Raw genomic sequence first — 17591 nt, 5'->3', positions numbered from 1 at the left:
TGCCTTTAAATTGTTTAACTTGGGTCAAATGTTTCAGGTAGCCTTCCACAAGCTTCCCACAATAAGTTGGGTGAATTTTGGCCCATTCCTCCTGACAGAGCTGGTGTAACCGAGTCAGGTTTGTAGGGCTCCTTGCTCACATGTGCTTTTTCAGTTCTGCCCACAAATGTTCTATAGGACTGAGGTCAGGGCTTTGTGATGGCCACTCCAATAGCTTGATTTTGTTGTCCTTAAGCCATTTTGCCACAACTTTGGAAGTATGCTTAGGTTCATTGTCCATTTGGAAGACCCATTTGTGACCAAGCTCTAACTTCCTGACTGATGTCTTGAGATGTTGCTTCAATATATCCACATAATTTTCCTACCTCATGATGCCATCAATTTTGTGAAGTGCACCAGTCCCTCCTGCAGCAAAGCACTCCCACATGATGCTTCCACCCCTGTTCTTCACAGTTGGGATGGTATTATTTGGCTTGCAAGCCTCCCCCTTTTTCCTCCAAACATAACGATGGTCATTATGGCCAATCTTTTCGATTTGTGTTTCATCAGACCAGAGGACATTTCTCCAAAAAGTATGATCTTTGTCCCCATGTGCAGTTGCAAATCATAGTCTGGATTTTTTTATGGCAGTTTTGGAGCAGTGGCTTCTTCCTTGCTGAGCGGCCTTTCAGGTTATGTCAATATAGGACTAATTTTACTGTGGATTTAGATACTTTTGTACTTTTTTTTCTCCAGCATCGTCACAAGGTCTTTTGCTGTTGTTCTGGGATTGATTTGCACTTTTCGCACCGAAGTACGTTCATCTCTAGGAGACAGAACGCATCTCCTTCCTGAGTGGTATGAATGCTGCGTGGTCCCATGGTGTTTATACTTGCGTACTATTGTTTGTACAGATGAACATGGTACCTTCAGGCATTTGGAAATTGGCCCCAAGGATGAACCAGACTTGTGGTCTACAATTTTTTTTCCCCTGAGGTCTTGGCTGATTTCTTTTCATTTTTCCATGATGTCAACATGATTGTAAAGTAGGTTTATCAAAGTCAAATTCAACCCAGTTAATCTTTATCAGGGGGTACTAAACTACAACACAAAAGTACTGTGATTTTAAAATACAAACATTACCAATTTCCATCATCTGTGTTTCTGGCATTTTATTTATTCACATACATAACCCATTTGTATGATCAAAGCGGAATTTGGGGGGGGGGTCATACCATTCCACTCCATTTCCACCATTATTAGGAGCCGTCCTCCTTTCAGCAACCTCCACTGGCTAGGATGGTCGAAAACATTTAGCCAGGTGCTTTACAGTCAGCCCTTATTACTGTATGTGCATCAATGGCAAAGTATCTATGAGCTGACTAGGAAAGCCAAAGTAAAAATTGCTTGTTTCTAGCCTTTCTCCAGTTTCAGATTTTTTTTGAAGAGCCGACTCCACTCATTTAACTTAAATCATAGGTGGATTAAAACACTGCACCCCACAATCTCTATGAAAACCTATTTGAGTGACCTATACGAAAACACACATGGGATACTAAAACAGGGTTACATTCATGAGTGTAGTCTAGGGATGCAGTAATAACCCCCTTCTGAAACCTAAACATTATTCTACTCAGGGAAATATTATCTAAAACACGATTTATAGGCAGACACCCAAAAGACCACACTTAAAAGGAATACATTTTTCAGTGTTTAATATAGAGCATTTCCAGGGCCTTCCCTTCTATCCATCCTTCGCACATTATATCCCTTTTTAAAAATAGTGACTTTATAATAATACATTTTATTTTTTACATTTAATTCAGTGGTACTGAAAAGCTATGCGAGATGGGAACCGAAACAAAAAAAAATAATACTGATTGGGCAAGACATTAAAGTTAAGGTGTTCTGGGGGGGAAATGAGGGGCTATGTAATGGACATCAAGGGGTTAGAAGTTGTAATTGTGTAGGATTGTCTGGCGCTTGTAGTAGCTGGTTCTGAAGACATTTGGTCGTAGAGCGTCGCTGCTTATTCTCTGGACCACTGCAAACCTGACTGGAAGAAGAGAATAAACAGGTTGGTTTAAAGTAATATCTAAATTCAGTCTAAGGTTCAGAATGCGTTATCCGTCGGTCACTCACATGTGGAAGATGATGGGCAGGGTGTCACTCAGGCAAAGGGGTTTCCAAAGGGGTCTCCGAAGGGATCCGAGCCACCAGTGGTCTGGGCAACAGCAGTGTTCCGTCATAAAAAGGGAAAAGATGAAGGTTTTATAGTGATACAAAGCATTACATCACAATCAATTGAACTTTGATAGAACTAATTCCCCTATATGTGTGCTTGCAGGGGCGCAACTTTGGTTTTAGAAGTGTGCGGGACATAAATGTTTATTTTTTAATCCATTCGGATAAACACTCCAAACAGCATACCCGACGCTCGGAGGCGTCCGCATGGTCCTAGAGCACACCATTGCCTCGTTTTGTATCACATTCCAATGAGAAAAAACTGGGGTAAAAAAAAAAGCAATTTCAGTGAAAGTTGCACCCCTGTTTGTATACGAGTGTACATCCATACCGTAGCTAGAAGTGGTGCCCCAAAGGCATTAGGAGTTGCAGCGCCAAATGCGTCATCAAATAGGTTCTGGTTGAGACCTGCTGCTGCTGGAGCAAGGAATGTGGCTGGAGTAGGGGCAAATGCATCCAGGAGCCCTGGCCCAGGGACCACTGCAGGAGATATCATGGGTGCAGAGTGCCGTGGGGCTGGTTTGGGTGGGTCTAGAGAGAGAAGGGGGTAATCAGGTGGATTCAAATTTATGTATACTCATTGGACATTAAATTAATCTTTACTAGGATGATATCTTATCATAAATATGTGGTCATCTCCAAATCAATTGACAGGAATTTAAAATCCTAAATAACTGCCATTACCATTGGCAACAGCTGAAATCCGACTCTGAATTTCAAAGTCGTCATGATCCGCAATTTCCTGGGGCACGCCCACTTTGCTGGAGAAGTACTGGGCAAACACCCCATCCCCATTGGTGCTTGGGGCGGCGGACCCGGGTGCCTGCTCCCCTTTCCTTGCTGGGATGGCTGGAGGCTTGGCAATCTGGAAGTCCTTGAACATGTCCTTCCCACTCTTCTTCTCTTTCTCCCCTCCCAGTGGGTCCAGAGCCGTGAAGGCACTGGGTTCCACCTTAGCTGGGGCCTCCTTTACTGGCGGCCGGGGTGGGGGCCTTGGTGGACCCTGCGGCATACCCTGTGGAGGGCCTCCCATCATGTTGTAAGGCCCGTGCTGGAAGGGGTTAGCCATAGGAGGCTGGCCCCAGCCTGCTGCACCCATTGGCCCTGCAGGTGCAGGCTGTCCCCAAGCCTGGGTGACTGGCGGGGCCCCATAAGGGGATGGCGCCTGCTGGCCCCAGGGGGCAGGAGGTATGGGCAGGGCACCGAAGGCAGATGGCTGGGGGAAGGTGGGCTGGGGGTTGGGGAGTGTGACCCCTCCTGGCATGGTGAACATGGAAGAGGCTGGGGCTCCCCATGGTGATGGGGCGGTCTGAGGGATGGTGACTGAAGGGGGACCCAACTGCAACGCTCCTGGAGGGGAGAGCAAGAACAGAGAGGAGGGTGATGTATTTAGGTTTGGGTACAGTAGGTAGCCTACTGGCTGCAAATCAACAGAATCTAACACACTAGCTAGTATGCACACTACTGAGCTGAGTCCAGCTGAGCCATGCTGTATGGCCTACTGCTCTAGCCTGATTACACATGAAACATAGTTGCTGGAGCCACACAGCTACGGATGCAGATTTTACTACTTTAGAGAACTAATATGCATCAACACTGCATGGGTAGCATCATTGACTAATTCGACCCAATGGTAACACTAGTCTTACCCAGAGCTGCCATGGAGGAGGTGGTGGGACTGAAGAGGTCATCTGAGGCAGACGAGCTGTCAGGCTGACTGAGAGCAGCAAACATGTCAGCCCCAAACAGGTCGTCAGCAGGACACTGGCAGTGAAATGTCCGATTATGCAACCAAATTTACCACAGGAATAGTGAACAATGATTTACTGGCCCTCAATTAATTGTCAGAGAACTGTGGTAAGCACAAAATTAATGACAATGTTTATTGTATGGATGAAAACTAAGTGATATACTGTATTCACAGTTGTATGATAATTAAAAACAATTATTTCTAACAATACTCAGACAAATACCAACACTTACCTCCACACCTCACTGAAGCATGAACGTTAGGACAAGGAACATATGAATAGACAGCAAACAGGAGACATATGCAGTGTTTACAGTCGAGCAGAGAGGTTGTTAAACTTCCCTGGGACACGCAAGTTAGAGAAGCCATGGGAGCACCACCATGCAGTTAGCTACGTTAGAAACCCATACCAGTTCTATCTGCATCCCAGAGACAAATCCAACACACCACCAACCCTAATATACTTCTACAAAAACCATGTTGGTAGATACAAAACCCAGTGCAACGCAACCTGTTGCCCTTGAGGAATAGAGTATAGTGGTATGGTATCCCAGTGCTGTAAAAAAGGATTGTTAGAAAACCAATCATGGTTTGGGGAGGTGGTGTGCAGACAGAGACTCATTCTCAGACATGCAGCAACATCAGAGCTTCATTATGGAGCTTCACCTTGGCACTCCTCCGACCTCGTCCAGTCTTAGTGTTCTGTGGAGGGAGGCTTATCACTACCGAACTGTCCTTGCCATGACCCATGGGTGCGTTTTTTTGGGGATTGAACAGCACACCGTTACAGAGGGGCGGGATTTTCCCAGATATGTCGAGAAAGGGGTTCTGTGGAGAGGCCACAGGTCCCAAAGCGTTCTGGATTAGAACAGGGACCTGGCACTCTGACATAACACCACCTAGTGGCCACTGGCAATTACTGAGAGCCAGGATCATGTCCTTATTGGACAACCCGTTCAACTGCTGACCAAAGTGGTCAGAGTCTCCATTAAGACCATTGCAGTTCATGATTGGCCTGCCCAAGATGTGAACAGAGCTCTCTTGGCTGTGATTGGTGGAGGGTGCTGAGATCAGAGAATTGGGGGGTGCTGATTGGGCAAGGGGGTCGTCGCTGAAAGGGTCAGAGTCTGGGGTTGGAAAGAAGCCAAACGCGGAGGAGAAGGGGTTCTCTGTTTGGGGGGTGCCCCAAAGGTTAGTGGCGTAGGAAGTGAAGGGATTTCCTTTTATACAGTTCTGATTGCTGTCAACCTCAGCAGACAGATCCAGCAATAGAATATCATTAGTCTCCTGGTTATCAAGAGGAGAAAGAGATAAAAATCAGTTATGCTGAAAAAGAGAAGCAACTGTTAACATAGCTAAATGAATCACATAATGACATGACAGTTAATGATTGTTGACGACAGACCAATAAACATTTCAACAGGAATCAGAAACTCAACTCTAGGAATGTGCTTTGTGATGGCAGTAGGCTAGCTTTTGTGTCCGTCTGATGATTTAACATGCTGACATTTGAGATATATCCAGGATTTTACCTTTGGAATACAAACTACTTCAAGACAAACATCCAGATTACAGACCTTTACAGAGTTGAGTTTGAGAGCCCTGTATGACATGTGGGATGATATGATTGGTGGAAAATGAGGGTGAAGTTTTGGGGCAAGAGCCTTAGACACTGCTGCAACGCAGAACAAAACACACATCTTTGACAACTGGCAAGACTGCGCTAGTGAGAACCTTTACCAGAGATTGAGTTGTCAAAGCCACCCAATTATAAAGATCCTTGTTAGGAATAAGAAGAACAGGCAAAAAGCCGCCGATCTTCAAAAATATAATAGAAGCAAAGTTATATGTTGTCCGTACCGTCCTAAAATGTAATGACAAATGTTTGAGCATACCAACCCCCAACCACTGCATTATTATACCCATTTCTAAAGTGTATGTGTTATGAACATTTCCCCAGTGCCATCATTTGGTCTCCTTATGAACACAGAATGAAATGTTTCCAGAAAACGAGGGGTTCTATATTATGTGTGCGCACATCAAGTGAGCCTCACCCTACAGCAACAGGCAAACTTACTGTAGGAGAATGGATGTCTGGAGGGGTGGACATGTCTCCAAACAGATCCAGCTGCTGCACCTCCTGAACAACACACACAAATATCTAGTATCAGCATCATAAAGATCTATCCAGCATCATCATAAAGATATTTTTTTATTGAACCTTTAACTGGGCAAGTCAGTTAAGAACAAAGTCTTATTTACAATGACGGCCTGCCTTTCAGGTTTCTCCAGAGACGTTCGATTGGGTTCAAATCCAGGCTATGGCTGGGCCCCTCAAGGCCATTCAGAGACTTGTCCTAAAGCCACTCCTGCGTTGTCTTGGCTGTGTGCTTAGGGTCGTTGTCCTGTTGGAAGGTGAACCGTCACCCCAGTCTGAGGTCCTGAGCAGGTTGTCATCAAGGATCTGTACTTCGCTCTTTTAATCTTTGCCTCGATCCTGACTACTCCCCGCCTCTGAAAAACATGCCCACAGCATGATGCTGCCACCACCGTGCTTCATCGTAGGGATGGTGCCTCGTTTCCTCCAGACATGACGCTTGACATTCAGGCCAAAGAGTTCAATCTTTGTTTCATCAGACCACAGAATCTTGTTTCTTATCTTGTCCTTCTGGAAGGTTCTCCCATCTCCATAGAGGAACTCTAGAGCTCGGTCAGTGACCATTAGGTTCTTTGTCACCGCCCTGACCAAGGCCCTTCTCCCCCGATTGCTCAGTTTGGCCGGGCGGCCAGCTCTAGGAAGAGTCTTGGTGGTTCCAAACACCTTCCATTTAACATTGACGGAGGCCACTGTGTTCTTGGGGACCATCAATGCTGCAGACATTTTTTGGGTACCCTTCCCCAGATCTGTGCCTCAACACAATCCTATTCCTTCAACCTCATGGCTTGGTTTTTGCTCTGACATGCATGGTCAACTGTGGGACCTTATATAGACATGCATGTGCTTTTTTTCAAATCATGTCCAATCAATTGAATTTACCACAGGTGGATTCCAATGAAGTTGTAGAAACATCTGAAGGATGATCAATGGAAACAGGATGCACCCGAGCTCAATTTCCAGTCTCATAGCAAAGGGTCTGAATACTATCATAAATAAAAAAACATCTTATTTGTAAACATTCCTAAAAACCTGTTTTTACTTTCTCATTATGGGGTATTGTGTGTAGATTGCTGAGGATTTTATATATATATATAAAATTAAATAGATTTTAGAGTAAGGCTGTAATGTAACAAAATGTGGAAAAAGTCAAGGTTTCTGAACACTTTTTGAAGGCACTGTATATCCAGTATCATCAAGATATATCCAGTGCCATCATAAAGAAAGAGATGTAACAAAATAGTCTTGATCAACACAACACCACATAATGTCTACTAGTAGACAGGTGGTCCTGGAGAATGCTCTTTTGCATGTATGATTCCATGATCTGAAACACTTACTTTGGCAGTGCCTGCCTGGCCATCGTTACTGAGCAAGGTGTTGCCACCATTCTATAATTGAGAAACAACAATTAAGGGTCAAGTATGCACTACTACAGCCTACATCTCAGATCAAGCTTATATTAAAATCAACTTACACAGGTGATTAAAAAAAGCAAAAGGAAAACTTCTAACCACAAATAGGTGCTAAGGGGCATGACAAATACACAGGCACTTACCTCAACTGTTGCGTTATTGCGCTGATCCTGAACAGATGGAAGAGGGAAAAACAAGGTGATTCCATTGGAGGAATGTCATATGTTCTCCATTTACTTATTGGATGAGATGTGATATTTTTGTGCCATAACGAGTCATCTCATTGCAATACAAAGAAAGCATGGTTTGTGGTGCAGGACTGTAAATACAGCACTAGGGGACAGTGTCAACCTCAACTTCAGTCACATGACCTCCATCCAGTCAGCAAACCCAAAACGCTACCTCCCCAAAAACAATACTTGAAATAAATAAATAAATAGTCATGTTCAGTAGGGAGAAAAAAAAAAACATTTTGAAACTGAAGCAGGGAAGAACTATTAGCACATAGGACAGTGTTTTCTGTTGCAAAATGTTTAGCTACGGTGTGTCCTACTGAACACAACCCGGATCCCACCATAGTAACTTACCTTCTGTGAGGCCTCAGACTCCTTCTTCTTCATGTTGAAGATGACCTGGAACAGATCCTTCAAGTCAATGACCAGGGGCTCTGCCTATATGGAGAGGAGATTAATGGAAAAACAGTCAATAGATTCAATCAAAGACTTTCAGTCTGTCTGTCCCTGTGTGTGTTACCTGCTGGCCAGTCTTTATGGCGAAGAACTGGTGCTGTCCCTCGGCCCCACACACATAACCAAAGGCCCTGTTATCTGTTACGTCTCTGGCGATGAACGAGATCTTATTCACTATGTGCTCATGTTCTATTACCTGAGAGGGAGGAAATGAAAAACAGCTTTAAAAAAAAAAGTGTAGTCTTCATTAGCATAATATAACTATGAACTGAGGCCTACATGGCATCTACTCTTGACCGAGATCATGTCCTGTGTTCATATTATTCTGAAAATGTGCTCCCTCTATGATGTCTACAATAGATCATTCCATTTGTAGGTCGGTACTCCCCAGCCACTGAGACAAGGTTTAGAAAGCCACAGAAGAGTTGTTCTCACCCCTGTTTTCTCATCAATGATCTTGATGCCTGACATGGATATGTTGACCCAGATCCTCTGCTTGTGTTTGCCCTGTGACCGAGAGGCTATTGCCATGCCCTGCAAAGAAACAATGACCACCATGCAAAGAACAGAGTTACATAAACACCAGACACACACAAAAAAAAAAAGTGACATGCTAACAAAGACCAGGGAGGTTTTTCAATGTCTCGCAAAGAATGGCACCGATTGGTAGATGGGTAAAAAAAAAGAAGCAGATATTAAATAAGCCTATTGAGCATGGTGATGTTAATTACACTAGGATGGCGTATCAAAACACCCAGTCACTACGAAGATACACTGCATTCAGAAAGTTCAGACCCCTTCCGTTTTGTTACAGCCTTATTCTAAAATGGATGAAATAAAAATAAATAAAAAACTCCTCAGCACACAATACCCCATAACGACAAAGCAAAAATATATGCATTTTATAAAAAAATAAAAATACCTTAAGTGTTCAGAACCTTTGCTATGAGACATGAAATTAAGCTCAGGTGCATCTGGTTTCCATTGATGATCCTTCAGATGTTTCTACAACTTGGTGTTCACCTGTGCTAAATTCAATTGATTGGACATGATTTGGAAAAGGCCCACATCTGTCGATAAGGTCCCACAGTTGACAATGCATGTCAGAGCAATAACGAGCCAAGGAATTGTCTGTAGAGCTCCGAGACAAGATTGTGTCGAGGTACAGATCTGGGGAAGGGTACCAAAACATTTCTGCAGCATTGAAGATCCAAGAACACAGTGGCCTCCTTCATTCTTAAAAGGAAGAAGTTTGGAATCACCAAGACTTTTCCTAGAGCTGGCCACCCGGCCAAATTTAGCAATCGGGAGAGAAGGGCCTTGGTCAGGGAGGTGTCCAAGAACCTGATGGTTCAGATCTCCTCTGTGGCGATGGGAGAACCTTCCAGAAGGACAACCATCTCTGCAGCACTCCACCAATCAGGCCTTTATGGTAGAGTGGACAGACAGCAGCCACTCCTCAGTATAAAGGAACATGACAGCCTGCTTGGAGTTTGCCAAAAGGGACCTAAAGGACTCTCATACCATGAGAAACAAGATTCTCTGGTCTGATGAAACCAAGATTGAACCTTTTGGCCTGAATGCCAAGTGTCACATCTGGAGGAAATCTGGCACCATCCCTACGATGAAGCATGGTGGTGGCAGGATCATGCTGTAGGGATGTTTTTCAGCCACAGGGACTGGGAGAATAGTCAGGAACGAGAGAAAGATGAACAGAGCAAAGTACAGAGAGATCCTTGATGAAAACCTGCTCCAGAGCGCTCAGTACCGCCGACTGGGGTGACGGTTCCCCTTCCAACAGGACAACGACCCCAAGCACACAGCCAAGACAATGCAGGAGTGACTTCGGGACAAGTCTCTGAATGTCCTTGAGTGGCCCAGCCAGAGCCCGGACTTGAACATCTCTGGAAAGACCTGAAAATAGCTGTGCAGCGGCGGTCCCATCCAACCTGATAGAACTTGAGAGGATCGGCAGAGAAGAATGGGAGAAACTCCCCAAATACAGGTGTGCCAAGCTTGTAGCGTCATACCTTAGAAGACTCGAGGCTGTAATCGCTGCCAAAAGTACTTCACAGTATTGAGTAAAGGATCTGAATACATATGTAAATGTAATTTCTAAACCTGTTTTTGCTTTGTCATTATGGGGTATTCTGTAGATTGATGAGAGAAAACGATTTAATCAATTTTAGAATAAGGCTGTAACGTGACAAAAAATGTAAAAGGTCAAGGGGTCTGAATACTTTCCAATGCACTGTACAGGAGTCTTAACTCCGTTGCTGGAGAGGAAGGAAACCACTCAGAGATTTCACCATGAAGACAATGGTGACTTTAAAACAGTTAGAGTTTAATGGCTGTGATAGGAGAAAACTGAGGATGGCATCAACATTGTAGTTACTCCACAATACTAACCTAAATAACAGAGTGAAAAGAAGGAAGCCTGTACAAAATGAGAATATTCCAAAACATGCATCCTGTTACAACAAGGCACTAAAGTAATGCTGCAAAAAAAGGTCAAAGCAATTAACTTTTTGTCCTGAATGCAAAGTGTTATGCTTGGGGCAAATCCAATACAATGGGAAAAACTCCCCAAATACAGGTGTGCCAAGCTTTTAGAGTCATACCCAAGAAGATTACTCAGTACTACCCTCCATATTTTTAAGCATAGGCGTGGCTGTGTCATGTTATGGGTATGCTTGTAATTGTAAAAGGACAGAGGCGTTTAAGATAAAACAAACAATGGAGCTAAGCACAAGCAAAATCCTAGAGGAAAACATGGTTCAGTCTCCTTTCCACCAGACATGGGGAGATGAATTCACCTTTCAGTAGGACAATAACCTAAAACAAGGCAAAATCTACACTGGAGTTGCTTACCAAGAACACCGTGAATGTTCCTGAGTAGCCGAGTTATAGTTTTGACTTAACATTTTGAACAGCATAAATGGGGCAAATGTTGCACAATCCAGGTGTGGAAAGCTTAGACTTACCCAGAGGACTCACAGCTGTAATTGCTGCCAAAGGTGATTGTATTGTATGATGTATTGACTCCAGGGTATGAATACTTATACAAATGAGATGTTTCTGTATTTCATTTTCAAAGACTTCCTAAAACATGTTTTCACTTTGTCATTACAGGTAGTATTTAGGTAAGTGAGGAAGGAAGGCAAGTTTATTAGGTACACTACCCCTTTCACGAAAACGGTTTGCTCCTACAGACAGTCACATAACCTTGGCTTGCTATAACAGCACTGTTTGATTGAATGTTCGAATGGGAAAATGAGTGACAAAAGCGACTGAGCGTGGCATGATCGGTGGTGCCAGGCGCGCCGGTTTCACTATCTCAGAAACGGCCAGCCTTTTGGGCTTTTCACACACTACAGTGTCTAGGGTTTACGGAGAATGATACGACAAACAAAAAACATCCAGTCAGTGGAAGTCCTGTGGCCGAAAACAGCTCGTTGATGAGGTCGAAGGAGGTGGGCCCACAAACTCAGCTCAGCTAACAGGTGGGCCCACAAACTCAGCTTGGTACAACAGTGGTGTGCAGAAGGGCATCTCGGAACGCACAACTCATCGATCCTTGTCACAGACAGGCTATTGCAGCAGAAGACCACACCGGGTTCCACTCCTATCAGCTAAAAACAAGAAGCGGCTTCAGTGGCCACGCAATCACCAACACTGGACAATTGAAGAGTGGAAAAACATCACTTGGTCAGATGAATCCTGATTCCTGTTGCGTCATGCCAATGGCAGAGTCAGGATTTGGCATAAGCAGCCCTGGCTCCATCCTGCCTGGTGTCAACGGTACAGGCAGGTGGTATTGGAATGATGAGGGAATGGTTTCCTGGAACGTTAGGTCCCGGTGATACTGTTTCCATGCCCCAAAGAATTCAGACTGTTCTGGAGACAAACAGTGGTCCAACCTGGCACTAGATGGGTATAGCTAATAAACTGACCACTGAGTGTAGATGCATAACAGTAAGTACACTGTAGCGGTTACATCATGATATGTGGTACCTTGAGTTTCATCATGGAGTCCTGGCTCATCTTGTCCCCTCGGGCCTCTGGGACATCATCGATGCCAATCAGTTTGGCCCTGTACCTCACACCATCACCCTGGAACCGGGACAGCAGGTACTCATCAGTCTTCTCTGGAGCTGGACAGAGGTATGAAAGAAGGATATTAAATTGATTGATTTTCACTGTCTATCCGGTTGAGCATGCCCTCTAATTCTTCTGTATTTATTTCATGACATAGCCTCAACCACCACACCACAAGACGCATGGAAATCAAAATATGCCAAGTCAAAATAGGTCAAGTCGGAGATCACAGAAAAAGGCTGTTCAGCCCTTAACACCAAATCCCTCACATGTGAGGAGAGAGGGAGTGGCCCTTACATACAATACCTTTCTTCTTCTCTTTCTTGAAGGGGGTCTTGGCTGGTGCTGTGGAAGGGGTGGTGGGGATGCTTGTGGGGGGAGGGCGTGCTGGAGGGGTCGGCTGGGACCACAGGTGCACTGCTCTCCACTTCCGTAGACATGGTGGGTTGGGGGGCCAGCCTTATGGGAGTTGGGACAGGCAGACAGAACGGGGGGGGGCGTAAACCTGATGAGGCGGCAGCTCCGGTCGCTCCTCGTTCAGGCAGGGGGTGGGGTTAACTCAGCAAAGAGGTTCAGCACTCGCATATGCTCAGTTATGTGCCTGAAGGAGGGCGAGAGGAAGGCGTGTGACAAATATAATGCAATGACACGCTGATGTTAAGCTTTCAGAAAAATTAAAAAAGTGAAATACAAAAACATTTCTGGTCATAAAAGCAGAATGATAACAGAAGACATTACAGCTCTAAACATTTTAAAGACCAACAGCTTTCGCTGGCTTGTGCTACCTGAAAATTGGCCCTTACGGGTTTTGTGAGCATCATAAAAAGTAATATCACTTTAATGATCAACAACCAAGAGTCATGACCCCAGTACCTACTAGCCACGCACAGGAGCACACACCATTTTGACCCGTGTTGTAGCCTTGCTGTGAACCGTGTGCTTTATGTAGCGACGGCTGATCGCAGGTAATGGGACTGCCATTGAATTCAGTGGGATCTTTAATTAACATTGAGTGTGTGTGGGAGAGAGAGAAAGGAACACCTGGAGGGCATCAGAAAGAGTTGTGCAACTGGCCACACACACACTTCCTGTTTCAAACTGTGCGTCCCGTCAGTCAGATTCCCACAGTCACAGGGGTCCTGTCCAGAACACCACCAGTCCAAGTCGAGCATAGGCAAGAGGCTGGGTGTTTAAAAGCTGACTAAGCCACGACTCACTCTGGCAGAGCAAAGATTAGGAGCGACCAAAGGTTGAGCTATTAAAAGTTAATCTTACGCTAGCTGGTTGGTGTTAAAACTGACAGATCCCATGATGACCATGTGCTCCAGTTAGCTCTTAATAACACACACCTAAGGACAACATGACAGTACAGCTTGCAATTCTCCCTCAGCAACTGCAGTGCAACCCTATAAAACCTCAGATGGGAATCATCATGATAGACCAACATGCAAACAACTTGACAATGTCACCGAACATACAAAACATTAAGAAGACCTACTCTTTCCTTGACAGACTGACCAGGTGAAAGCTATGATCCCTTAGAGGTCACTTGTTAAATACACTTCAAAAATCAGTGTAGATTTTTTTTATTTCACCTTTATGTAGGCAACTTGAGAACAAGTTCTCATTTACAATTGCGACCTGGCCAAGAAAGCAAAGCAGTTCGACACATACAACAACAGAGTTACACATGGAGTAAAACAAACATACAGTCAATAATACAGTAGAAAAAATAATTCTATATACAATGTGAGCAAATGAGGTGAGATAAGGGAGGTAAACGCAAAAAAGGCCATGGTGGCAAAGTACATAAAATATAGCAAGTAAAACACTGGAATGGAAGATTTGCAGTGGAAGAAATTGCAAAGTAGAAATAATGGGGTGCAAAAGAGCAAAAAAATAAATAAAGTAGGGGAAGAGGTAGTTGTTTGGGCTAAATGATAGATGGGCTATGTACAGGTGCAGTAATCTGTGAGCTGCTCTGACAGCTGGTGTTTAAAGCTAGTGAGGGAGATAAGTGTTTCCAGTTTCAGAGATTTTTGTAGTTCGTTCCAGTCATTGGCAGCAGAGAACTGGAAGGATAGGCGGCCGAAGGAGGAATTGGCTTTGGGGGTGACCAGTGAGATATACCTGCTGGAGCGCGTGCTACAGGTGGGTGCTGCTTTGGTGACCAGCGAGCTGAGATAAGGGGGGACTTTACCTAGCAGGGTCTTGTAGATGACCTGGAGCCAGCGGGTTTGGCGATGAGTATGAAGCGAGGACCAGCCAACGAGAGCGTACAGGTCGCAGTGGTGGGTAGTACATGGGGCTTTGGTGACAAAACGGATGGCACTGTGATAGACTGCATCCAATTTATTGAGTAGGGTATTGGAGGCTATTTTGTAAATGATGTCGCCGAAGATCGGTAGAATGGTCAGTTTTACGAGGGTATGTTTGGCAGCATGAGTGAAGGATGCTTTGTTGCGAAATAGGAAGCCAATTCTAGATTTAACTTTGGATTGGAGATGTTTGATGTGATGTGGAAGGAGAGTTTACAGTCTAACCAGACACCTAGGTATTTGTAGTTGTCCACATATTTTAAGTCAGAACCGTCCAGAGTAGTGATGCTAGACGGGCAGGCAGGTGCAGGCAGCGATTGATTGAAGAGCATGCATTTAGTTTTACTTGTATTTAAGAGCAGTTGGAGGCCACGGAAGGAGAGTTGTATGGCATTGAAGCTCGTCTGGAGGGTTGTTAACACAGTGTCCAAAGAAGGGCCAGAAGTATACAGAATGGTGTCGTCTGCATAGAGGTGGATCAGAGACTCACCAGCAGCAAGAGCGACATCATTGATGTGTACAGAGAAGAGTCGGCCCAAGAATTGAACCCTGTGGCACCCCCATAGAGACTGCCAGAGGTCCGGACAACTGGCCCTCCGATTTGACACACTGAACCCTATCAGAGAAGTAGTTGGTGAACCAGGCGAGGCAATCATTTGAGAAACCAAGTCTATTGATTCTGCCGATGAGGATGTGGTGATTGACAGAGTCGAAAGCCTTGGCCAGGTCAATGAATACGGCTGCACAGTATGGTTTCTTATCGATGGCGGTTAAGATACCATTTAGGACCTTGAGCGTGGCTGAGGTGCACCCATGACCAGCTCTGAAACCAGATTGCATAGCGGAGAAGGTGCAGTGGGATTCGAAATGTTCGGTGATCTTTTTGTTGACTTGGCTTTTGAAGACCTTAGAAAGGCAGGGTAGGATAGATATAGGTCTGTAGCAGTTTGGGTCAAGAGTGTGTCCCCCTTTGAAGAGGGGGATGACCGCAGCTGCTTTCCAATCTTTGGGAATGTCAGACAACACGAAAGAGGTTGAACAGGCAAGTAATAGGGGTTGCAACAATTTCGGCAGATCATTTTAGAAAGAAAGGGTCCAGATTGTCTAGCCCGGCTGATTTGTAGGGGTCCAAATTTTGCAGCTCTTTCAGAACATCAGCTGACTGGATTTTGGAGAAGGAGAAATGCGGAAGGCTTGAGCGAGTTGCTGTGGGGGGTGCAGTGCTGTTGACCGAGGTAGGGGTAGCCAGGTGGAAAGCATGGTAGATGAAGGGGAGGAGACAGGTTAAAGAAGGATTTTTAAGCCTTGAGACAATTGAGACATGGATTGTGTATGTGTGTCAGAGGGTGAATGGGCAAGACAAAATATTTAAATGCCTTTGAATAAAAGGTTATGGTTGTATGTGCCAGGCACACCAGTTTGTGTCAAAGACAGCAACGCTGCTGGGTTTTTCACACGCAACAGTTTCCCGTGTGTATCAAGAATGGTCCACCACCCAACTGACAACTGTGGGAAGCATTGGAGTTAACATGGGCCAGCATCCCTGTGGAACGCTTTCGACACCTTGTAGAGTCCATGCCTCGACGAATTGAGGCCAAATATTAGGAAGTTGTTCCTAATGTTTGGTATACTCAGTGCATGTCTAATCTCCAGGCTGGCTAAACTCTTTCAACAAACGTCATCACAACTCTGGAATAGGGAGACATGCAAGGCCAAGAACCTCCTGTTTGACACAGCTCAAGTTGAATTCCCTCCCCTTTACATAGATGCCTCTTGTAGTCCTTTCTCTCCCTCCCTCTGTGCCAGTCTGGGGGGGTTACTCATAAAAACAACAGTCCATTTCCTGAAAACAAGTAGAAAGCTGACAGTCTAGAGGCACTTTTAAAACCCAAAGCACAGTCAGTGACTGCTGAAGAGTAGCTAACATTAACCCAAATCTCATCAAGTAAAGTCCATTCTGAGCTCTAGCCTGACGACATTAAAACTACAATGATAAAGACTGGAGGCTGTCAAAAAAAACTGTTTAAACTTCCACTATGAGAAGTATGCAGCTCTTCTAAAGCCAAGTCAGATGAAATGCTTTCTAGAGCTACCATGTTCAGTCTACAACAGCAGCGTCCAGAAGTGTTTTTCGGTCATGACATGATAGCTGATGCATTCAGAGACAGCAGGGTTTGATTGAGTCCCCCACTTAAAGACTTATGTAACCTCTGGTACCATCTGTCACTGAGTGCAAGTTTTCTTATTCATTACATGTGTGTTTAGTGGGCCTCTAGCACAGAGAAGAATATTAAGCCTAGGTTCCAAGTAAACTAGGAGTTATATACCATGCAGCAGTAAGGGATACACTACCAATCACATCCCAGATCGCACCTCATGACTGATTGGTTCATCTGTGGTTCACATCACACCACACTGACTGTTACCAAGATTTTTTTCAGCAGTGGCAAAGTTAGCGTGGTGACGTGATGGGGGTGTGGCCAATGGCACAGTCCTACATTTTTAGAGGCAATCCTCTTGGCCAGAGACAATGTTGCCGTTTTAAAGCCAATTTCCTGCGATTCTGCAAATTTTGGCAAGGGTCGGAGAGAAATGTACAGTTCTAAAGCTAGTTTCCTGCAATTCTACACATTTTGCCATGGGGCTGAGAATATTGCCGTTTTAAAGCTAATTTCCTGCAATTCTACACATACCGTCGCTTATGCTGCGTTCTTATGCTATCCGAGGGACTCAAACATTATAAATTCTTCAACAAAAACTATAATAAATACAAAATGTATTAGACAGGACGACCTGACGCTGCTAAATGAATATAGGGGAAACACTGGGGTTTCTGTGTGTGTGACAAGTCAAAGGACCTCCAGTAATGGGTGAGAAGAGGACAATTTGGGATACTGTCAGACAGGAAGGTTGAAGACTAAAATAACTTAGGGGTGGTGACAT

General features: G+C 44.7%; 1 protein-coding gene across 1 annotated transcript; it reads right to left on the bottom strand.

Moving 5' to 3' along the window:
* Positions 1-1677: 1677 nt before the first annotated feature.
* On the bottom strand, positions 1678-12931 carry LOC106568364 (DAB adaptor protein 2). The gene is given in 15 exon segments (XM_014138648.2): positions 1678-2035; positions 2122-2203; positions 2555-2754; positions 2908-3573; positions 3873-3987; positions 4640-5260; positions 6051-6113; positions 7469-7519; positions 7687-7713; positions 8131-8214; positions 8297-8428; positions 8668-8766; positions 12247-12386; positions 12637-12707; positions 12709-12931. Coding segments are annotated over 14 exon segments (2385 nt in total). The 5' UTR covers positions 12771-12931; the 3' UTR covers positions 1678-2035; positions 2122-2149.
* Between the last annotated feature and the right edge of the window lie 4660 nt (positions 12932-17591).

The sequence above is a fragment of the Salmo salar genome, chromosome ssa13, assembly GCF_905237065.1.
Source record: "Salmo salar chromosome ssa13, Ssal_v3.1, whole genome shotgun sequence".
Lineage (NCBI taxonomy): Eukaryota > Metazoa > Chordata > Actinopteri > Salmoniformes > Salmonidae > Salmo > Salmo salar.
The sequence above is the reverse complement of the archived record's forward strand: the minus strand, read 5'-3'. Positions and strand labels throughout refer to the sequence as shown.